This window comes from Cetorhinus maximus, chromosome 8 (genome assembly GCF_964194155.1).
Source record: "Cetorhinus maximus chromosome 8, sCetMax3.hap1.1, whole genome shotgun sequence".
Lineage (NCBI taxonomy): Eukaryota > Metazoa > Chordata > Chondrichthyes > Lamniformes > Cetorhinidae > Cetorhinus > Cetorhinus maximus.
Window position 1 is genome coordinate 104,461,463 of NC_135886.1, and position 24,208 is coordinate 104,485,670.

The following is a 24,208-nucleotide window of genomic DNA, read 5'->3' on the forward strand; positions in this document are numbered from 1 at the left end:
TGTAGGAACAGGGAGGTCATGTTGCAAGTGCAGAAAACGCTGCCGAGGCCACAGCTATACTTCTGTGTTCAGTTGTGATCAACGCTTCACGGGAGGGGTGTGATTGGAGTGGAGAGAGTGCAGAAGTCGCTGACCAGGATGCATGCTGGGCTGGAGAGTTGGAGTTATGAGGACACAGCATACACTGGTGAAATTTGCCGTGGAGCACAGGAGATTGAGGGATGACATTATTGAACTTCATAACATTATGAGGAGCATAGATAGGGTCGACGGAAAGCAACTTTTCCCCCTGGCAGAGGAATGACTAACCTGGTGGCATTTATTTAAGGTAAGGGGCATGAGGTTGACAGGTGAGGTGATGAGGAACTTTTGGACAGAGTAATGTGGGACGCACTGGCTGAAAGGATGGACGACGCAGAAACCCTCCTAAGATGTAATAAGTACTTGGATGTACAGTTGCGATGCCATGGCATACAAGGCCATGGGGATAGTGGTCAGAAATAGGATAAGGCGGCTTTGGAATGTGCTTGACACGCGCATCTTTGAAGGGCCGAGGGACCTTTGTGTATGACCCACACGTCTGACTCTATCAGTCTTTGAATGAGCAGTGTTGCTACAATAACGATTCCAATAATCATCAGTGCTTTGGATGGTGGGAAGACAGAGTGGATGTCAAAGTGGACCTCAAATACCTGGCCGCTCCACCCCAGCCTCACCGACACCTGTGGACCTGGGTGCATGGCACCTCTCAAGCTCCAGGGCCTCCTGCTCAAAATGGCTCAAAAATCAGCAACTGGGCCAGGCCACCTCCAGTGCGTAAATGCTCAGAGGCATTGTGCGCATTTTTCTCTTGCAAAACAGAGACCATTCATTGCGGCAATTTACACATGCACTCTGCACGCGCACACCACACCCCAACCACAGTGGCCCTTCTCAGGCCTCCAGTGCTTCCTCTCCACGCTACTGCTGATCAGTCACAAAAATATAATACGACTGCTCCCAACCAGCCCACGCCCCCAACGGCCAACATTCTGCTTCCATCACTTTAAGAAACACACGGTCTTAGCTCCCATGGCAAGGAGGCACAACTAGGTGAGTCGCCGAGGGCAGCACATGGCTGTTGGCCATGAGACCTTGAGGCTCCCCTTCCACAATCTCATCACCGTGAATAGAACATGTGTTGGAGTTCTGAGTATGCACCTAGCTGCATCTCCTGCAGGTTGCCCCCAGACTAGTCATGTGCGACTAAGAGCAACACATGGTGCGGGGAGAACCCATTTCCTCATGAACCACTCAGGCTGATGTAAGCATGGGCACTATCTGCTTGGCCACTCAGCGTACGAGAAATGCCCAACATGATTCAATGCAGTCACGACAGTAAAACTTGGCTTGGGGTGGGGGGGTGGGGGGGGGGGGGGGCCCTCAAAGGCTAAGGCTACCTGCTGGGTTAAATGCCCAACACCAACATGGTGCAACAAATCGTTGAAGCGCTTACAGCACTGGATCCAGGTGCACCGCACCACATCACAGGAGCTCACCACCTCCTCCCAGGCATGTTTCAACATGTGGGGGGGGGCTCCTTCTCCCATCCTGGGGAACCAACACCTCCCACCGTGCTGCCAGCTCTTCGAGGAGGGCAGCAAGGCAGTCATGAGAAAAGCAAGGGGCATATTGGCCCCCCGCTGGCCTACCCTGTAGCCTGCCCTGCTCCTGGGCCACACCCTGCAGCCTGCCCTGCTCCTCTGCCCTTCCTGCCAGATTGCCTTGCTGAGCAGAGACCCTGCGGTTGGATCTCCAGGTGGCCATAGCAAACAGCCTACAGGAGGCTGCCAGGCCTTCTTTTAAACAGACTACCGGGTCACCACTGGACCCGGTGGTCTGTACACACCCGCCGCAGCCTGCACACTCCCGCTATTCATGGGAGTCCGCGCCCGCCCGCGTCAGCACCTGTTCCGCCCACCCGCCAAACGGAAAATTTTGGCCATAGTTATGATAAGTGAACGGGAAAATAATTTGGCAGATGTTGTGTACTGTGGGAAAATGTGAGTTTGTCCACTTTCGTGGAAGAATAGAAAAGCAGAATATTATCTAAATGGAAAAATGGCAGAATGCTGTGAAATTATCCTGTTAATATTTTCTACTACAGGTTCCATAGTTGAACACTGATGCTCTTGAGGCCAGTTTGAGCTTGTTCTAATTTGATTAAAGCATACTAAATCTATCATGTATAGTGCAGTGTCACAGATTATAAAACAAGAATACAGAATATAAAAATATCTACTGTCACAATTGTACAAATGCCATCTTAAAAGTAGAGCAGAAAGTAATTATTCAGCATGAATTGATCAGGCGAGATTTAACAATCTGTTTAATTTTAGAACTCAGTTCATGGGGAGAGCTAAGAGAAGTCAACAAGCCATGATTGAACTGTAAGATAAAAGCAAAAAACTGTGGATGCTGGAAATCCAAAACAAAAACAAAAATACCTAGACTTGCTGAGTTTTTCCAGGTATTTTTGTTTTTGTCATGATTGAACTGTGTCAGCAGGCACACTGACCATCAGCATTATACATGGACAATCAGGTCACTCCGTGTCGATCTTACCCACATCCTGTGCTAATGAGAGGGAACCCAACCACTGCATACTCTAGGTGAGAGTTGTTGTGAGAGCAGGAGACCTTGACCACAATGTACAGTGACTGGAATCCACGGTATCAACACCAGGACTCAGGTAGGAGCATGACGGAAGATTCATGACGCAGGAACTCTGACAATCAGTAATTCTACTCCGTCCCACCCTGCCCTAAATTGATGGCCATGCTTGCAATGGGCAGAGGAAACTTCATACAAAGCTGTATCTGGGTCCTGGTGGAGTTACTGACTGTTTCAGAGAACTCCCACTATTACAATTTTCTGGTTTCTCCAGCTGGGAATTTTCAGAACTATTGTTTACAAATTGAACAGAAATTTTCTCTTAAATTTCACATCTCAGTAGTGACAAGAGGGTGCCCATGGTTAGGAGCTTCTGTAGGATAAGGCCCATTTCTGTATCTTTCCCCTCTATGGCGTTCCAAGTACGGACCCCAATCAGGAGCTGATGTGCAAGCGGCAGAAATTTTCTGTGAAAATAAAAATGAAAGTTGAATCATTTCTCCCCACGATTAACTTCCAACTGGAAAAAACCTTGTTCCTAATCACATTACCCTAGTTTGTTCCAACACATGACAATTCATATTATGCTGAAAAATATCTAACCTGTATGTTTATCAGAAATTATATTCCCACGTTTAAACTCTAATTTATCAGGAAGCCTGCTGGTGGTGAGTGCTGACTAATGGGTTCATAGTTATGATAATGAGATAGTTATATGTATCATAATGTAACAGTGATATCAGCTGTCATGTGCAAGAGATTGAGAAGAGAAGGTGGTATAGTCTGTAGAAGAGAGAGATGTACTTACCTGGAAGCTTAGAATGCTCCCCCCATCTAAATAAAGGAGTTTTTGAAGAAACATACCAGAGTTAGACCTAAGTAACTCATAGATAGTGGGAACCATTCCCAAACCAGAACAGGCTACAAGTTACCTGAACAGAGATCCAAACAGTAAACCAAACCGCAAACCAATGAGATACACTTGAATAATTGCTGGTGAAAACACATTACTGCAGCTCATTACCATCTTCAAGTGGTTAAGATCGAGAATGCGTTTCGTGAGGGTGTGGTGGAGGCAGACTTAGCAGTGGGATTCAAAAGAGAATTGATAAGTTATGTGAAGAGGAAATAATTGTGGGACCATAGGGAAAAGACAGGGGACTGGCACAAGCTGAGTTCCTCTGACAAAGAGCTGGCACGGACAGAAAGGACCAAATGGCCTCTTTCTATGCTGTAATCATTCGATAATTCAATGGCAGAGTTGGTAAGGTGGAGTGGTGAATTGGGAAGTGAATTCAAGAGCTTAGGGTCAAGGCAGCTGAAAGCACAGCCACCAATGGTGGACTGATTAAAATTAGGGAAGAACAAAATGCCAGAATTGAAGGAGCACAGGTATCTCGATGGCTTATAGAGCTGGAGGAGGCCACAGAGATAGAGAGGGGGCAAGATCATTGAAGGATTTGAAACAAGTTTAGATTTTAAATGTTGTTGGCAGGGTGACCAACTGTCCCAGATTTTACGGACCGTCCCGTATTTGAGGCGGTTGTCCCATGCCCTGGGTTAGTTGTCTCTGGGATGCAGCTTGAACCGTAATCCAGTCCTTTAAATCCTGAGCATGTGCAGCACGTACCCGTGCTCACCTCCCTGCAGCCCAATCTTAAAGTTCAGCAAAACACCCCACGCTCACAGTCTCAGCAGTAGCCACCCCCCACAGACCCCACCCACCCCACCACCACCCAAGGACCGACTCTTACAGGTTCAGCATTCCAAAGTGTCCGTTAGTTATTTCCCCGACAGCTGGTCACCCTGGCTGTTGATTCGGGCGCCTGTGTTGGTCAGTGAGAACAGAGGATCGGGGTAGTGGGTGATCGAGAATTGATGTGGTTTATGGTATGGGCAGCAGAGTTTTAGAAAAGCACAAGTAAGGTGGAAAATTGGATACCAGTCCCCAGCCAGAGGTTCCAAAGATACGAACGAGGGCTTCAGCAGCAGGTGAGCAAAGGCAGGGGTAGAGTAAGGCAACTGTTTGGAGGTAAAAGGAGGCAGTTCGAGTGATGGCGCAGATTTGTGGTCAGAAGCTCATCTAAGGGTTCAAACACAACATCATCATCGTCATGTATGCCCTGCCTGAAGGAAGGTCTTTGGTTCATACTACTGTTGCTCTATCCTGTACCAGATTTTTCATTTTCCAATAACTTCTTTCAATTTTCAAGCCTCCAACTTGATTTTCTCTTCCTTCTTCCCTTTCTCCTTGAAATCTTCCCTCCATAATGTCTCTGTTAAATATGTTTCCTCATAAACTGCTCTAGCCAGACTCTCAGTCTGCTCTTAATTACGTTCAGCAAATTTCCTTGTTGTTCACTCTAGGGTTAAGTGAAGTACACAAGGGTGTTCATCGCTGACCTCACCGTCACCGCAGGCAGGGTCCACGTCCTCACCAGTCAGCACGATGGCACGCTCCTCAAAGTGAGTGAGGGACCTAATGTGGGCCACTCCACCCCTGGTCTGGGGCCTCTCCCTGCTGATGTGAGCAGGCTTCTCCTGCATGAAAACAGCTGGACAGAGTGTGAACAGGACATTTGGCACTGCGTGGAATATTTGTGTGGTGAGCGGAGCCATGGACGGGATGAGGATGTGAGCTCCAGAGGACATGAACCTGATGGGAGATGAGGGTGTGTGTGAGAGTTAGTGGTGCTGTCTCTTGAGGTGTGAGACCCCTGCGGATGTGTGATGGGTTTGTGAGTATGTGAATTGAGAGTGATAATAAGAGTAACTTACCCTGGCAGAATGGATGAGACCATTCAACCTCTTTCGGCACCGGGTGGCCGTCCTCTTTTGTAGGGTATTGGCGCTGACCACCACAGCCATCGCCTCCCATGCTGGATTGGTGATGTTGCTTGCTGGTCTTCGCCCAGAGCAGGGGTAGAGGACATCATGGCGAGCCTCCACAGCATCCAAAAGGTGTTTGAGGAACACATCACTGAATTGGGGGGGAGGCTGCAGTCTTCTTGCCTTTCGGGGCCATGTCTTCTGTGTAGCAGTCCTGGGTTGGAAGCACTGAGAGGTGTGCGTGCGGCTGCACTTTAAATATGGCGCCTGGCTTGAGTAAGTGGTGAGGTGATGGCGTGGCGGATGAATCGGAGGCTGCCCGCGATCGAAACAGCGTGTTTCCCGGGATGCATGATTAATGAGATGGAATTGGGATGATATGACATGAAATGCTGGAGGTAAAGCGTTCTTTTTTTCCTGCCCGCTACTGTACTTTGTGCAAATCTGGGACAATTCTGCCCAGAGTAGCCATAAATTGGATCTTTTTCTGGTTGGTGGGATGTAAGTGATGTTCCACTGGGATCAGTGCTGGGTCTCAACTTTTTACAATTTATGGCGATGACTTGGATGAAGGGACAGGTGGTCTGGTTGCTAAATTTGCTGATGATACAAAGATAGATAGGAAAGTAAGTTGTGAAGAGGATGTAAGGAGGCTAAAATTTACATAGATTAAGTGAGTGGGCAAAGACTTGGCAAATGGACTATAATGTGGGCAAATTTGAAATTGTCCATTTTGGCAGAAAGATTAAAAAAGAAGCATATTATCTAAATGGTGAGAGATTGCAGAGCTCTGAGGTGCAGAGGGGTCTGGGTTTCCTAGCATGAATCACAAAAGGCTAGTATGCAGGTACAGCAAGTAATTAGGAAAGCTAATAGAATGCTATTGTTTTTTGTGAGGGGAATTGAATTTAAAAGTAGGGAGGTTATGCTTCAGTTGTACAGGGCACTGGTGAGACTACATCTGGAGTATTGCGTACAGTATTGGTTTTCTTATTTAAGGAAAGATGTAAATACATTAGAAGCAGTTCAGAGAAGGTTTACTGAACTAACACTTGGAATGGGTGGGTTGTCTTATGAGGAAAGGCTGGACAAGTTAGGCTTGTATCCACTGGAGTTTAGAAGAGTAAGAGGCAACTTGATTGAAACCTTTAAGATCCTGAGGGGTCTTGACAGAGTCGGTATGGAGAGGATGTTTCCTCTTGTGGGAGTTTTTTTTCTCTCAGAGGATCATGAGTCTTTGGAACTCTCTTCCTCAAAAGGCAGTGGAAGCAGAGTCATGATGAATAACAAATGGTACTCCCTGCCTCAGCTCACCTGTTGCTGATATCCTCATCCATGTTGTTCCTTGTAGCCTGCCTCCCACATCCTACAAAACCTGAGGTCATCCAAAGCTCTGCTGCCTATGTCCTTACTTTCATTAAGGCCGGTTCACCCATGACTCCTGTTTCGCACTGTCCTACATTGGCTTCTGCTTAAGCAACATCTTGATTTTAAAATTCTCACCCTGGTTTTCATATTTCTCTATGACCTTGCCCCTCTATGTCCACCCCCAACCCCACAACTCTTTGAGGTAACTGCAGGTCTCTAATTTGGATCTCTTGAGCCTCTCTGATTTGAATTGTTCCACCACTGGTGGCTATGCCTTCAGCTGCTGAGTTCCTGAGCTCTGGAATCCCCTCCTTATACCTCTCCACTTCTCTACACCTCTCCTTCCTCCTTTAGGAAGTGGGGAGGCGGTGGCTTAGTGGTATTGGTATTGTCACTGGATTCCAGAGACCCAGGGTAATGCTCTGGGTGGTGAAATTTGAATTCAGCAAAAATCTGGAAACCATTGTCATAAAAACCCATCTGGTTCAATTAAGCCCTTTAAAGAAGGAAATCTGCAATCCTCAGGGTACAGGGTAGTCCATTTAGGACTAAGATGAGGAGTTCAACAAGGGTGTTGTTTATCACCAGGGTGTTGTTTATCACCAGTCCTCTTCAATGTCTACACAGAAGCAATGATCAAAGAAGCATTTGAAGACACAGAAAATGGTTTAAGATTGGGGTTTGGTGGGGTGCAAATGATAACATTGGTTAGACTAGCAGGTGAGAAAGCACTTGCAGAAAGCATAGAAGGAGGATTACAAGAACTAATAGGTAGAGAACAGGGGTGAATTTCGCAATGAATATGATCATTGGCAAAACCAAAGTGATTCCCATCTGAAAATCACCGTGAACTATTCAAATAGTCATAAAAGGAAGAGAATTAGAACAGGTGCAAGAATTCAAGTAATTAGAAATCATAATATCTGCAGATGGAAGATGTAACAAAGAAATAAGAACAAGGATGGCAATGGGAAAGACCATCTTTGGTAAGAGGAGATAGTTGCTCACCAGAAAATTTAATAAACAATTTAAGAGGCATTTTGTAAAGAGTTTGATTTGGAGTGTTGTTTCGTACAGATGTGAGACTTGGACTTAACAGAAAGAGGAGACCAGCTTGCTCAATAGTTTTGAAATATGGAATAGGAGGAGATTGGAAGGGATCAGCTGGACAGAAAAAGTAACAAATGATGAAGTATTGTGGAGAGTGAATGAACAAAGAAATTTGCTGAACGTAATGAGGAAAAAGCAGAGAGACTGGGTGGGACACATCTTAAGAGGAAATGGATTTGTTAGAGATGTTATGGAGGGAAGATTTCAAGAGAAAGAGGAAGGAAGGGAATATCAATGCTGGATGGTATGGAAATTGAAGGAACTTAATGGCAAATTAAAAGAATAACACAAGACAGAGAGATATGGAAAGACTACTATGGCTTGTGTAAATTTTTTTTTTATAGCACCGTACTGTGAAGCACCTTGGGGCATTTTATTTCATTAACGGCACCAAATAAATACAAGTTGTTGAATCAAAGAGATGGTGAGAGATTGGGAGAACTTCAGAAAATTCTGGAAAAAGAAATTCTGCGGGACAAATTTGGATAGCCTCAGAAATCTAGGGATTTTATAAGATTGCAACCAATGAATCCATCTCTGCAGTTACTTCCAAGAGACAGGCCATCAGGTCCAATGGACTTGTCAGCCTTTAGTCCCATTTAGCCTTTAGTTTGCCTAAATCTCCTTTTCTGGTGGTAATTATTTAATTTCTTCCCTCCCATTTGGGCTTGACTTTTTACTATTATTGGGTTGCTTTTAGTGTCTTATGCCATGACAGCAGGTACAAAGTACTTGTTCAAAATCAATGCCATTTCTTTGTTTCCCCATCATTAATCCCCCAGTCTCATCCTCTAAGGGACCAATGTTTACTTTAGCTACTCTCTGCCTTTTTATATACTTGTAGAATCTTGTAGGGCGGTATTTTCCCAGAATTGCACTAGGTATGGTAGCGGGTGGGTAAAATGGAGCCCTACTTGCAGATGAAAATGATGGGTTTTCACGCTGTATCTTCCCAAGCCTCAATATATATCCAGTCCTGTGAAACACGCCGTTTCCATGACAGGCTGGCTCTCATTCGCCCACTTGACATCACCCCGCTGTTGCAATATGCCGGCCGCCATCTTTAAAAGGCAGCCGCCAGCAAAGCACTCATCGCCACCAGCTCACACCGCTGCCTAGGAGACATGGCCAGCAAAGGAAAAAGGATTGCAGCCATTGCGAAGCAGGTCACATATTTTCCACACATGCCACCTATCACGCCCACTGCTGGCGGGCTCAGAAAATTCTGTCCTTACATTTGTTGCTTGTTTAATCTCATAGGGAAGAATTTTTGGGTTGGCAAGCGGGGGCGGGGCCCACTCACCAACGAGTAAAATGACGTGCGGTGATGTCAGGCGGGTGACCCCACGTCACCGCGCATCATTTAGAGTTTTAGTTTGGCGGGCGCGCAGCTGACTCGGCTGCGTGCCCGCCGAACTGTCAAAGGCCTATTAAGGCCATTAAGAAAGTAATTAAAGTTGTTAAGAATGCTGCCCGTCCAACCTTAAGGTTGGCGGGCAGGTGAAGAGTCCAGGCGGCATTCGCATTTTTCATGAAACCTCACCCATGGGCGGTATGAGGTCTCATGAAGGGTTTATTAATTAAATAAAAAAACTTCAAACATTTGATAAACATGTCCCAGCTCATGTGATCCTGTCACATGAGGGGACATGTCTAAATAATTTTTCTCTTTAATAAAAACTTTCATCCTGAACTTAATCTCCCTGAGGCAGCTCTGTGCCTCAGGGAGATTTCTGCACTCTTTCACGTACATACATGACAGAGTGCAGGGCCCGACTCAGGGAATCGCTCCCCACATCCGCACGCACAGGGAGCGCATAGTGCTTCTGGGCGCGCATCATGCTGGGTGGGCCTTAATTGGCCCTCCCATGTAAAATGGCAAGGGAGGTGCCAGTCGAGATCGTACCTGTCCCTGCACAACCCCCTCGAAGTGGGGAAATTTCTGCCCATAATCTATTTTCCCCTCTTTAATATTTTAAGTCATCTATTGCTGGTTTGCCAGCCTTCTGGCCTATCACTAATCTTTGCAACATTTGATGCCCTTTCTCTCAATTTAATACCGTCCTTAACTTCCTTCATTTACCATGGATAGTTCATTCTTCTTTTTCAATGCAATGTATCATTGTTGAGAGTTATGAAATATCACGTTAAATACCTGCCACTGCTTATCTGCCAACTTAGCTTTTTGTTTATTTTTCCAGTACACCTTATTGGATTCTGCCTTCATAATTTTCTTCATTTAATTTAAGACATGAGTTTCAGGCCCACGTTTCTCACCCTGAAATGGAATGTGAAATTCTTGCAAGTTATGATCATTCTTCCCAGGCAGGCTATTTTCTATGAACTCATTAATTAACTATGTCTCATGACATATTACCATGACATGAACTAATCTATTCCCTAGTTGGTTCCACTGTGTGCTGTTGTAAGAAACTGTCCCAAATACACTCTATGAACTCACCCTCCAGGCCACATTTGCTGATTTGTTTTGTCCAATCTACATGAAGATTAAAGTCACCCATAATTATTGCAGTGCCTTTCTCACAAAGCCACATTATTTACGGAAAAATATCAAAAGATTTCTTTACCTGACACAAGGTGGAGCCCTCAGCTTGGACAACTCTCACAATGGCAACAATGGGGATCCACATAATACAGAAGATTATCATACACCAGCCAAGTGCTATTGCCCAGACAGGGTATTCAACAGACCCATATGTTGGTGGGGAAAATGTTGCTAATGACCAGATTAAAATTACCTGAATGAAGTGAAGGGATAAAGAATTAGATAAAATATCTACAGTTTGATTATCTTCAGTTTAAATCACTAAAAGATGTAACATCTCCTTACTGCCAGCAAACATGGAGAGATACAAATCCAACACGCTCTCCACCACAGCCAGAAGAGCCAATTCCTTTCCCCAATCATCATCTCAATGTCCTTGATGAATCCGTTTACCCCTGTGAACAGCAAGAAAGTAGAGACACAGTCACTTGGTTTGTCCAGTCTTCAGGGCAGCTTGTTTGCTGTAGAAGTTAATCTCATACTGGTTATTAATAATCAACAGGTTAAATCAGAGAAGGGATCACAACAACAACAAAGACAACAACTTATATCTATGTAGCACCTCTAATGTAATTAAACTTTCCAGGCACATCATAGGAGCACTATAAACCAAAGTTGGACACTGAGCCACATAAGGAAATAATAGGACAGATGACCAAAAACCTGGTCAAGGAGATAGGTTTCAAGGAGCATCATAAAAAAATAGAAGTGAGGTAGAGAGGGAAAGAGATGTAGACAAGGAATTCCAGAGCTTGGAATCCAGGCAACTGAAGACGTGGTCACATTGAGGTGAAGCAACTAAAATCAGGAATACACAAGAGGCCAGAATACAAAGAAAGCAGATATCTGGGAGGGTTGTGGGGCAGGAGGAGATCAGAGATAGGGTGAGGCAAGGCTATAAATGGATTGGAAATCAAGGATTAAAATTTTATAACTAATGCATTGAGCTTGACCAGGAACCAATGTAGGTCAAGTGAGCATGGGGATTACAAGGAATCTGGATTTAGCGCAAGTTTAGACACGGGCACCAGAGTTCTGAATGACAGTTTGTGGAGGGAAGAATGTGGGAGACCAGCCAGGAGTGCATTGGAATAGTAACATCCAGGAGTAACAAAAGTATAAATGAGAGTTTCGGCAGCAGATGAATTGAGGCAGGGGCGATGTTATGGAGGTGGAAATAGACTGTCTTAATGATGACAGGAGTAGGAAGTTGAAAGCTCATTTTGGGGTCAAATGTTTTACCAAGCTTGTGAACAGACAGACTTAATCTCAGCCAATTGCAATGGAGATGGATGGAGTCAGTAACTCGGGAGTGGAACTTAGATCAGAGACAGAAGACAATGGTTTAAATTTTTCTAATATTTACTTGGAGGAAATCTCTGCTCATCCAGTACTGGATTGTTGGATAAACAGCCCAATAACTTAGCAACAGTGGGGATTTGAGAGGGATGGTGATGAGGTAGAGCTGAGTGTCATCAACATACATCTGTATACTAACCCTGGACTTTTAGATGATGATGGCCAAGTGGCAGCATATTGATGAGAAATAGGAGAAGGCCAAAGATAGATTCTTAGGGAATTCCAGAAGAATTGGTATGGGATCAGGAAGAGAATTGCCATTGCAAGTGATTCTCTGGCTGCGATTATATTGATAAGAATGGAACAGCTGAGATTCGACCCACTAAACTGAATGAAAGTGTAGAGTCATTTGAAGAGGATGTTGTCTTCGACCATATCAAAGATATGCAGGCAAGTTGAGAGGGACAAGGAGGTAATGTTTACCTTTGCCACAGGCACATAGGATGGCATTTGTGGCTTTGATAAGAGCTGTTCCAGTACTGTGACAGGGGCGGAAACCTGATTGGAGGGATTCAAACATGGGGTTTCTGGAAAATCAGGAATGGATTTGGGAGGCAACACATCCAGGACTTTGGAGAGGGAGGAGAGATTTGAGATGTTAAGTTTGCAAGGATGGTGGGGAAGGAATTATCTTCTTGAGGAGAGAGGTGATGATGACAAACTTAAAGGAGTGACAAACAACACATGAAGAGAGAGAACCGTTTACAATATTGGTGAAAATTGGCACCAGGAGAGAAAGTTGGGTGATTGACTGTTTAGTAGGAGTAAGGTTGAAGGAACAGGGGTTGGAGCTCATGGAGCAGATGAGCTCAGAGAGGGTACGAGAGGAGAGAAGGGGTGAGTTGAGGGCCAGGACAGTGGGGAACATTTGCGAGTTCAGCAATGCAGTAGGGAGCATTTAAAGGAAGTTTAGTCTGGTGGGCTAGTGGAAGAGAGTGAAGCAGCAGAGGCAGCTGATCAGATGGTCTCTAATTTACTGACTAAGAAGCCCATGATCTCCTTACTCTTTGGGGGGTGAAAGGGACAGGGGCGAGGGGTTTAACAAAACCATTTGCAGTAGAGAAAAGAACGGAGGGCTTATCTTTGCCATGCAGGGTTATCCACTGTTCTGAGTGGTTCAGCCACATCTGGCAATGGATGGTTAAACCAGCTGTCCACCAGATCCTTTCAAGTCTGTATCCCTTTTATTAGCAATTCGGAAGTGTTAAACCAACGGTCGCATGAGGAGTTGTGCGATAGCTGAACAAAAATCTTGAATTTCAAGTATATAATGACAATTTCTTCATGTCTGTTGTAAAGGTTTCTACTGCTCTTTTTATTAACCCATTGAACGAGGGATGATACGGTGCTGTTCTGACGTGTTTAATCCCATTTAGGTTCACAAATCTTTGGAATTCAGTACTAGTGAAAGCTGTACATTATCTGATGGAATGACCTCAGGAAAACCATGAACACTGCATCTCTGATGCAGTTTTTCAATGGTTGCTGATAATGTAAGTGATCTCACTTCAAACACGTGCATCCACTTTGAATGTGCGTCGATGATTACAAGAAATATGGTACCTAGAAATGGACCTGCATGGCCTGTATGTATCTAACCCGGGGTCGACCAGGCCATCCCCACGGATGCAGTGGAGCTGAAACGAGCAACTTCTGTTGTTGCTGACACTGGAGAGGGTTTTTAACCATTGTTTCCATATCATTGTCTATAACTGGCCACCAGATATAACTTTGTGCAAGCATCTTCATTTTCGAAATACCAGGATGCACACTATAAAGTTCTTCTAGTAATGGTTCTCTCCATTGCTCCCCATAATAAGATACGATCTTGACAACTCATGTCCAGTAGCGTACCACAGGGACCTGTGCTCGGTCCCCTATTCTTTGTCATTTATATAAACGACATAGACGACTATGTGGGGGGTAGGTTAGTAAGTTTGCGGATGACACAAAGATTGGCTGGATGGTTAACAGTGAGGTTGGGTGACTTGGGCTACAGGAAGATATAGACAGGATGGTCAAATGGGCAGATAAGTGGCAGATGGAATTTAACCATGAAAAGTGTGAGGTGATACACTTTGGAAGGAGTAATTTGACAAGGAAGTATTCAATGAATGGCATAACACTAGGAAGTTCTGAGGAACAAAGGGAACTTGGCGTGTGTGTCCATAGATCTCTGAAGGTAGAGGAGCATGTTAGTGGGATGGTGAAAAAGGCATATGGGACACTTGCCTTTCTCAATTGAGGCATAGATTACAAAAGTAGGGAGGTCATGTTGGAGTTGTATAGAACCTTGGTGAGGCCACAGCTGGAGTACTGTGTGCAGTTCTGGTCGCCACATTATAGGAAGGATGTGATTGCATTGGAGGGGGTCCAGAGGAGATTCACCAGGATGTTGCCTGGGATGAAATATTTAAGTTATGAAGAGAGGTTAGTTAGACATGGGTTTTTGTTGGAGCAGAGAAGACTGAGGGGTGACCTGATCGAGGTGTACAAGATTATGAGGGGCATGGACAGGGTGGATAGGGAGCAGCTGTTCCCCTTAGTTGAAGGGTCAGTCACAAGGGGACATAAGTTCAAAGTGAGGGGCAGGAGGTTTAGGGGGGATGTGAGGAAAAACTTTTTTACCCAGAGGGTGGTGACGGTCTGGAATGCACTGCCTGGAAGGGTGGTGGAGGCCTAACATCCTTTAAAAAGTACCTGGATGAGCACTTGGCATGTCATAACATTCAAGGCTATGGGCCAAGTGCTGGTAAATGGGGTTAGGTAGGTAGGTCAGGTGTTTCTCGCATGTTGGTGCAGGCTCGATGGGCCGAAGGGCCTCTTCTGCACTGTGTGATTCTGTGAACTCAGTTCAGATCTACGGGCAAAAAATGGTTTTAATTTTTCAGAGACTTATGCTTTTGACCATTCTTGTAATACCTGTTCACAGAGTCTTGCTAAAATTGGATCTCCATTTGTCCAATTCGTAATCTGTCTCGTGCAGACTGGTGAAGAGTCTAGGAAATTCAACACAAGTACTACCTCTTGAGGTACTGGAATATTTGTAATACTATCGGGCAAAGAAAGACGACTGAGGGTGTCTGCATTTGTTATTTGCACATCCACCCAGACGGTGCATAAAGTTGTACTCGTATGACAACAAAATTAAAGCCCATCTTTGAATTCTAGCAGAGGCTAATGGTGGGATTGCCTTTTCTTCACTAAACAAACACTATGGTGAAGTGTCCACCATACAAATATTGATGGAACTCCTTTACTCCAAATACGATAGATAAGCCTTCTTTTTCAATTTGAGAGTAACCTTTCTCGGCTGCAGAAAGGGTACTGGATACATATCCTATTGGTCTTTCAGATCCATCCTCCATCTTGTATGACAATACCGCTCCCACTCCTCGGGGGATGCATCACAAGTGAGTGTCAATTCCTTTGATGGGTCATAGTGCACTAGCAGACACGACGGGTGCAAAAATTTCTTGACTTTTATAAAGGCTTCCTCTTGCGGTGCCTTCCACGACCATCTGTGGTTCATCTTCAATAATAAGTGTAAAGGGGCTAAAACTGTAGGTAGATTACGCAAGAAGCAACTGTGATAGTTCATCATGCCCAAAAAAGACTTGAGTTCAGTGACGTTGGTAGGAGAGGGTGCTTCCTTGATTGCCCTGACTTTCTTCTCTAATGGATGCAACCCTTGGTCATCCATTCAAATACCTGACTTCATTGGCTTGAAAAGTGCACTTCTTTTTTCAAATGAACGCCAGCCTCCTAAAATCTCTTCAGAACCTCTTCTAGGTTGGCCACACGTTCTGCTTCCGTGGATCCTGTAATCAGGATGTCATCCAGGTACACTATAACACAGTGAAATCCTTATAGTAGGCTTTCCATGCTTCTTTGGAAAATTGCACAGGCAGATGACACACCAAAGGGTAAGCGTGTATATTGGTACAGGCCTTTGTGCATGTTCATGGTGACATACCCTCCTGATGTGTTGTCCAGCTCTAGCTGCTGGTATGCTTGGATCATGTCCAGTTTAGTGTAGGATCTTCCTCCTGCAAGTTTAGCGTAAAGATCTTCAACCCTTGGGTTTGGGTATTTGTCTAATTTCACAGCCTTGTTCAGTTAATTTGTAATTTCCGCAGATGCAGACGGTTTGAATGATTTCATTCCAGGGACTATGGGTGCTGCCCGTTCTGAAAATTGGACTGTCTGGATTATTCCTAACTTCTCCAAATGGCACAATTCCACTTCCACCTTCTCCTTTAGGGGGTAAGGCACAGTCTTACCTTAAAAAGCCAGGGTGTTGCTTCAGAATGTACGTATATTTTAGCTTGTAGACCTTTTATTTTCCCCACTCATCTTGGAATATTCGGTCATACTTTTTTTAACAACTCAGGAATTCCTCCTGTCCTGACTTGAAAAATTTCTGATCACTTTGAGTTTAATTTCTTTCAATCAATCACGGCCCAGAAGTCTAGGTCCTTCACCTGTTACAATGATCACTGGCAGCTGGGCTGTCTGTTGCCTGTAAGATACAGGTACAGAGGTGATGCCTTTCACCTGTATTGTCTCTCCAGTATATGTTTTTAACTGAGCTATGGTTTGCTCCAAACTCAATGGCTGGGTACCTTCGCTGAGGTATTTAAAGATGTGTTCTCCCACCACTGTGGTCGATGCTGCTGTGTCAACCTCCATGACTAGAGGCTTCCCATTTACTTGAAGGGTAACAGTGATTGGTTCAGTTTTCCTGGCCTTCTGATTGTGTAGGGAATAGATATCAGGATCAGCAGCTTCTGGTTCATTTATATTGTGCACATCATTGAACTTGTCCTGCTATCTGAATGGCTGTCTTGATCTTGCCCTGCATTGTTTTATAACATGTCCTTTTTTGTGACAGTAGTAGCATTAGGTCTCTTTAAATCTGCAGGTCTCTGGTACTTGATTACCTCACATTGGTAACACTAATTTCTGAATTACTGGTGAGCTGCTTCTAGTATTTCTTTTTGTTTTTCTATCAGCAGGGATCGTGTCCCACTTCGTGGTAGCCTCCTGGATTTTGCGCCACACCTAACTGAAGAACGGTGCCATGTTGCACACTCTGCAAAGCCCGCGAGTCCCTCTCAGCACTCCCCATTGCTAGCACTATCTCCATGGCATGCTTCAGATCTATATCAACTTCTTCAAGTAAACGGTGCTGAATGACATCGTCGTGATCTCACATTGCGTTTAGAGTATCTCCGAAGTCACAGTGCTCCATTTAACTGTTTTAATTTCGCAATGTATGTTACAATTGACTCACTGGGGGCCGTTACTACAGTGTTGAAGTTGAATCTTTACAAGATCATTGAAGGTTTAGGCTGAAAATGTCCCTTCATGAGGTCTACTAGCTTGGTGAAGGATCTGGAATTAGGTGCTTTCAGAGCCGCCAGACTTTGGGTTGTGTTATACGTTTTACTCCCACAGACACTTAGGAAAATTGCCTTCTGTTTCTCTTCTGCCGTTATTTCGTTCGCCACAAAGTAGAAACCTCGGCGCTCTATGTACTGACTCCAGTCCTTGATGGATGAGTCGTACAGGTCAATTCTGCTGAACAGAGGTATTGCTGGTGAGTATACTTTTCTTTCTTCCCTGAAAAATCAGAATACTCACAGTTGCTATGCGAGGTCTGTGCTGGAGCTATTCATCCTCGTCGCCGATTGTAATAAACTTGGAGTGCAGGACAGGTTTCTTGTAAGAAACAGTTAACTTTATTTACAGACTCCTGATGAGTCTACATGCTTGTTCCAAGGCCAAGGCTAATAAGCTCCGCCCCTAAGATTTCCCACGGTTAGGGCTGATTCATCTGTACAGTCATATGATCCCCGTAACAGTAAGAAAAGGTTAAACTCACAATTACTACAACAACTCAGGGTGAAGATGTTTGAACAACATCCCCATCAGCAATTAGCAGGAAAATGGCTGCAGCAAAATTTACTCCAACAAGAACCAGCTGTAACCCAGCAAGAATAAGGGGATCATGACTAAAGAATGCTGAAGGCACTGTCTGTCTCATATTGGCTTTTGGAACCAAATCGGGAAAGATCTTTGACAATTAAGGAGAACATTTGTATTCCCATCATTCTCAGATATGAAGAATTATCGACACCAAATCACCCAATTCAATTATTTTGATTTTTCTAAAGAGGCATGAAGATCCACACATGTACTTTTTAATTTAATTATTTTATTTTGTTTCAGTGCTTTTCTTGTACTTACCATAGATCCAGCTGAGGCCAAAAAGTTCCAGCAGACCAACTGTAATAGGAATCCATCCAGTACAGAAATAATCCACAAAACTTAACCAGTAAATCCCAGTCTAAAATTAAATGGTAAATTGGAAAATGTTACATAAGAAAACCATTACATTCTGAGATTCAAAATAAGAGATTAGTGCAATGTGAAAAATCTACACTTTACTCAGCTCCAAAACACCGAATTCCATCTTGTCTGCTCAATATTTACTCATTCCTTTAATTTTTGGAATCACTGTCACCGTTCTCTGTACCCTTTCAATAACTAAATATCTTATTGGAAAACAAAAATTGCATGCAGTAGTCCAGATGTGATCTCATTGTCTGGATTTATATATTATGCTCCTCACTTTACTTCTCCAACACACTGTTTTAGCTGCCTGGGAACTTTGTGCGAATGGTATTAGCGACAAGTCCATGAAAACCCCCAGGGTCTCCCTCAATACAATGGGAAATACATTCCCATTTAAGAAATACTCCACGGCAACCTTCCCTCTGCTGAATCGCACAATATTGTATTTCCCTTTATTAAATTGCATCTGTCATTTCTGACCTAATCAAATTACATTGTCTGTTACCATGGTTAACTGGGTAAATGCAGCAGCCAGTTTAGAGACCACAACATAATTATAGATGAGGAAAGCCATTCAGTCTATCTTTATTCAGCCATTAAGGGTTTGCTAACATCCCAGCATAGGAGGTCTTGTGGCACAGTGGGTAGCATCCCTACCTCTGAGCCAGAAGATCTGGGTTTGAGTCCCACCCCAGGACTTGTTGCTCGAGGAAGGTGCATTTGTAATACAGTCAAACAGGTTGAGCATCCACCTGCAAATCCTTCCAACATATGTCAATAGCAGGTGGTAAGAGTGGGAGAGAGTCCTGGTCAGCTATGTGATGGAAAGAAAGTTGGAGCATCAACCATCACTATCCATAGCTCCAGACTACAACATGCATGTAAAAGTGTATGTTTCCACAGCAACTCAGACTCCCTAAGTGAACAATAACACACCTGATTGGGGATCGCCATGGAGAGCCAGATCCAGCAGAACACTCAGTGGTTGCTGGATGTACACTCGGATCTGCATTCTATCATTCTGGTCATGGGCTCTATTCAGCAGTGACTATGCGAGAGAGGGATGAGTATCGCTTTTCTCATCACAGCCTCCAGTGTTTGAATGTCTATCTCTGTTTGGATGGACTGGATGCAGTGGTCAAGGTGGGTCTGTCCAGAGTACTGTATAATTTGATGATCACCTCCTCTGATTTATATTCCACTGTTGTGGTGAGGTAGGTGAATAGCCTTTTTGGCTTTGTTGCAGTTGCTGTTGATCTACATTGGTTGGGCATGTTTAGCATTGAGTCTACTACGTTTCCTAAGCCATTTCCATTTCTTTCTCATCTGTTTCCACTTCATTCATGAAGTATGTGTGTCATCCACTTTCAACACCAGCCAGCAGTGGATCAGATGCATCCAAGGATGCATCTGATCCGAGGCAAGTGAGAGTGGAAATTGTAGAGGCATTGGCCATAATTTTTCAATCTTCTTTAGACTCAGGGGTGGTGACAGAGGACTGTGAAATGTTACTCTCTTGTTCAAAACAGGGTGTAAAGTTAAGCCCAGCAACTACAGGCCAGTAAGCTTAATTTCAGTGGTGGGAAAAATTCTAGAAATAATAACCCAGGACAATTAGGAGTCACATGGACAAATACTGGTTAATTAAGGAAAGCTAGCATGCATTTTTTAAGGGGAAAATTATGTTTAACTAACTTGCTGGAGCTTTTTGAAGAAGTAACAGAGAGGGTTGATGGGAGAAATGCTGTTGATGTGGTGTACATGGATTTCCAAAAGGCATTTAATATAGTGCCACACAATAGACTTGTGGGCAAGGCATAGCTTATGGAATAAAAGGGACAGTAGCAACATGGATATGAAATTGGCTGAGTGACAGGAAATGGACAGTAGTGGTTAATGGATGTTTTTCAGGCTGGAGGAAGGTGTGTAGTGGAGTTTCCCAGGGGTCAGTGTTGGGACCCTTGCTTTTCCTGATACATATTAATTACTTAGACATTGGTGTACTGGGCACAATTTCAAAGTTTGCAGGTGACACCTTCCGGGGCCCGCAAGCATGACCTCATGCCCACCTGCCCTGCCACAAGCAAAAAATCTCCCGATTTGGAACACTTTTTAACTGAGGCAGGCCCAGTAACTTGGGAAATTTCCCTATTCGAGCTGCTCATGTTGGTAGCCACAATCTGGCCCCTGGTCTTAGGTACTTTTGTCTTTTTGAAGTTTCCTTCTTCAAGAGTTCTGCGATTTCCATGTCTTGTATCCTTCCTATCTCTTCCCATACTGACCTACTTGTACAGCACATTCCCCAGGTGAATTTAGGACTTTCCACATTTACAATATCAAACCAAGTTAATTCAATTTGTAACTTTGCATCTCCCACAGAATTAACTTCATTTACCTCCCAGGTACCACTGACATCACCTGTCCCAGCTCCTTTTGAATTGTCCACATTGTCTTTTCTGAACATTGTAAACCCCTGAAACTGATTTTCATTTCTACATTCTGAATTTACCCATGTTTCTGATGTTCCAGTCACATCATGGACCGTAAACTTCCGTAACTAGTGTTGGAAAGTGCTGGCCTGCAGAGATTAGAAGAAATAAATGCACACCTACCTGGACTTGAAAATGACGCTGACCCTTCTGTTCGGCAGAACTGCTTGGGGCCTGCATTGAAAGACTCCTTGTAGGCCCCAGTGAAGTGTAACACCAGCGGATTCAAGGAGGCCACGCCCCCTTTTTTACTGCACTTGCTGTCGTAAAGCAGGTAAGTTTAAAGGGCCAGGGAAGTAGACAGGCCAGGGGAAGGTAAGTGTCTAAGGCAGTGGACAGGATTTGGGGATGGGGGTGTCTGGAGGGTAGGTTGGAGGCCCGGGTGGGGTGGGAGGGTGTTGGTTGGAGGTCTGGTTGGGGACAGGAAGTCGGAAGTCCATGGGGAACGGGGATGACGGGGTGTTGGAAGTCCATGGTGGTGGGGGGGGGGGGCGGGGGGGTGGTCTGAGGTCGAGGGGTTTTGGGGGGGGTCCGAGGGCGGAGGTCAGTCGAAGGTCCGGGTGTGGGGGTGATGGGAGGGGGCGGAAGTCCGTGGGGAGTTGGGGGGGGGGTCTGAAGTCAGGAGAGGGGAGGGTGGAATTGGGGGTGTGGCGGTTGTCGAGGGGAGGGGTTTGGAGGGTGTCGGAGGTCGGGGGTTGGAGGGAGTCCTGTGGGGTCAGCCTGGGTCTTTACAATAGTTACCAGTTAGTCACAATTGTCCAGAGGAAGTTAGCACTTCTGGGCAATTGCCATGCAAACCCTTACCTGGGAACACCCCAGGAGGATTCCCCAGCACATCTTTGCGGTACCCCCCAAATCCAATGCTGGGGACCTTGGAAGTTAAGGCCCAGTATTTCACTGAAGTGTCTGCCAAGATATTGTGCTTAAATCCTATTTTGATGAACCACAAGCTTCTGATCAGAGATGAGAGTGTTTTTAATTGACCAGGCTGACATTGTGACAGAAACCTACCAAAGTGGTCATCCCTGCACTGAAAGAGAAGATTTCAAGGAATATCCTGCTAATTTAAAATGAACACAATGTAAATCTGACTGGCTGTGTGTTAATAAAGCTGAGTTTCATCTCTTTACCCAGCCTCATATTTAGCACAATGGGAAAGATCAGTCAGTCTCACAACATCACTGAGCAATAGTCAACAAATGGAAAAACAATAGGACCAACACACAAGCTCCTTCTCTATTACATCATCCTGTGAAATTTACCACCTTTTAGAGTTATAACCAGCTCTACATGTGGAAAAGTAGCAAAGTATTAAAGGATGAACTTACCTGTGTCACATAGACAAGACCAAGCAAATAAAATAACAGGCAAACACCGGTAGTCAAATGAAGATGCTTTGATCGTAGAAACTTGGGGAACTGGTCTAGCAGGGCTGTGAAAATTGTTTCTGATGAAAGAAAATGTTAAATAAGATCAGTAATTAATTCATAATTTTCACAGTCGCAGAGATGGGGGAGGCGATGGCATAGTTGTATTGTCGCTGAACTAGTAATCCAGAGACCCAGGGTAATTCACTGGGGACTCTGGTTCAAAACCTGTCAGGGCAGATGGAATTTGAATTGAGTAAAAAAATCTGGAATTAAAAGTCTAATGACGACTATGAAACCATTGTTGATTGTTGCAATCACTAATGTCTTTTATAGAAGGAAATCTGTCACCCTTACCTGGTCTGGCCTACACGTGACTCCAGACCCACAGCAATGTGGTTGACTCTTAAATGCCCTCTGAAATGGCAGAGCAAGCCACTCAGTTGTAACAAACCGCTACAGTCACAAAAAAAGAATGAAACACGATGGACCACCTGGTATCGACCTAGGCACCAGAAATGACAACAGCAAACTCAGCCATGTCTACCCTGCAAAGTCCTCCTTACCAACATCTGGGGGCTAGTGCCAAAATTGGGAGAGCTGTCTCACAGACTAGTCAAGCAACAACCTGACATAGGTATGATTCCATGAGGAAGACTTACAGATAATGTCCCAGACACCACCATCACCATTCCTGGGTATGCCCCGTCCCACTGGCAGGACAGGCCCAGCAGAGGTGTCGGCACAGTGGTATACAGTCGAGAAGGAGTTGCCCTGGGAGTCTTCAGCATCGACTCCAGACTCCATGGAGTTTCATGGCATCAGGTCAAACATGGGCAAGGAAACCTCCTGCTGATTACCATGTACTGTCCACCCTCAGCTGACAAATCAGTGCTCCTCCATGTTGAACATCACTTGGAGGAAGCACTGAGGGTGGCAAGGGTGCAGAATGTACTCTGGGTGGGGGACTTCAATGTCCATCACCAAGAGTTGCTCAGTAGCACCAGTACTGACCGAGCTGGCCGAGTCCTAAATGACATAGCTGCTGGACTGGGTCTGTGGCAGGTGGTGAGGAAACCAACAAAAGGGAAAAACATACACTTGACCTCATCCTCATCAACTTGCTTGCCACAGATGCATCTGTCCATGACAGTATCGGTAGGAGTGACCACCGCATGGTCCTAGTGGAGACAAAATCTCGCCTTCACATTGAGGATACCCTCCATCACGTTGTGTGGCACTCCTGTGCTAAATGGGATAGATTTTGAACAGATCTAGCAACTCAAGACTGGGCATCCATGAGGCGCTGTGGGCCATTAGCAGCAGCAAAATTGTACTCGAAATCAACCTGTAACCTCATGGCTCAGCATATCCCCCATTCTACCATTACCATCAAGCCAGGGGATCAACCCTGCTTCAATGTAAAGTGCAGGAGGGCATGCCAGGAGCAGCACCAGGCATACCTAAAAATGAGATGTCAACCTGGTGAAGATATAACACAGGACTACTTCTGTGCCAAACAGCATAAGCAGCAAGTGATAGACAGGGCTAAGCAATCCCACAACCAATGGATCAGATCTGAGCTCTGCAGTACTGCCATATCCAGTCATGGATGGTGGTGGACAATTAAACAACTGACTGGAGGAGGAGGCTCGACAAATATCTCCATCCTCAATGATGGAGGAGCCCAGCACATCAGTGCAAAAGATAAGGCTGAAGCATTTGTTATAATCTTCAGCCAGAAGTGCCGAGTGGATGATCCCTCCTGGCCTCCTCCAGAGGTCCCCAGCATCACAGATGCCAGTCTTCAGCTAATTCGATTCACTCCACGTGATATCAAGAAATGACTGAAGGCACTGGATACTTCAAAGGTTATGGGCCCTGACAATATTCTGGCAATAGTACTAAAGACTTGTGCTCCAGAACTTGCCGTGCCTCTAGCCAAGCTGTTCCAGTATAGCTACAACACTGGCATCTACCCGACTATGTGGAAAATTGCCCAGGTACTCCTGTACACAAAAAGCAGGACGAATCCAACTCGGCCAATTACCGCCCCATCAGTCTACTCTCCTTTATCAGTAAAGTAATGGAAGGGTCATCAACAGTGC

The 24,208-nt window shown here is 44.9% G+C and overlaps 1 protein-coding gene across 2 annotated transcripts in view; it reads right to left on the bottom strand.

Moving 5' to 3' along the window:
• Nucleotides 1–2,397: 2,397 nt before the first annotated feature.
• Nucleotides 2,398–24,208, bottom strand: part of LOC144683856 (sodium- and chloride-dependent neutral and basic amino acid transporter B(0+)-like) — a 435,158-nt gene continuing 413,347 nt past the window's right edge. For both annotated transcript variants that reach the window (XM_078547362.1, XM_078547363.1), the window contains 5 exons: nucleotides 22,062–22,180; nucleotides 18,137–18,236; nucleotides 10,811–10,920; nucleotides 10,548–10,718; nucleotides 2,398–3,119 (listed from right to left, as the gene is read on the bottom strand). In XM_078547362.1, the coding sequence (XP_078403488.1) occupies nucleotides 2,982–3,119; nucleotides 10,548–10,718; nucleotides 10,811–10,920; nucleotides 18,137–18,236; nucleotides 22,062–22,180 (638 nt within the window). In that variant the 3' untranslated portion in view covers nucleotides 2,398–2,981. The remainder of the gene's footprint in view (nucleotides 3,120–10,547; nucleotides 10,719–10,810; nucleotides 10,921–18,136; nucleotides 18,237–22,061; nucleotides 22,181–24,208) is intronic.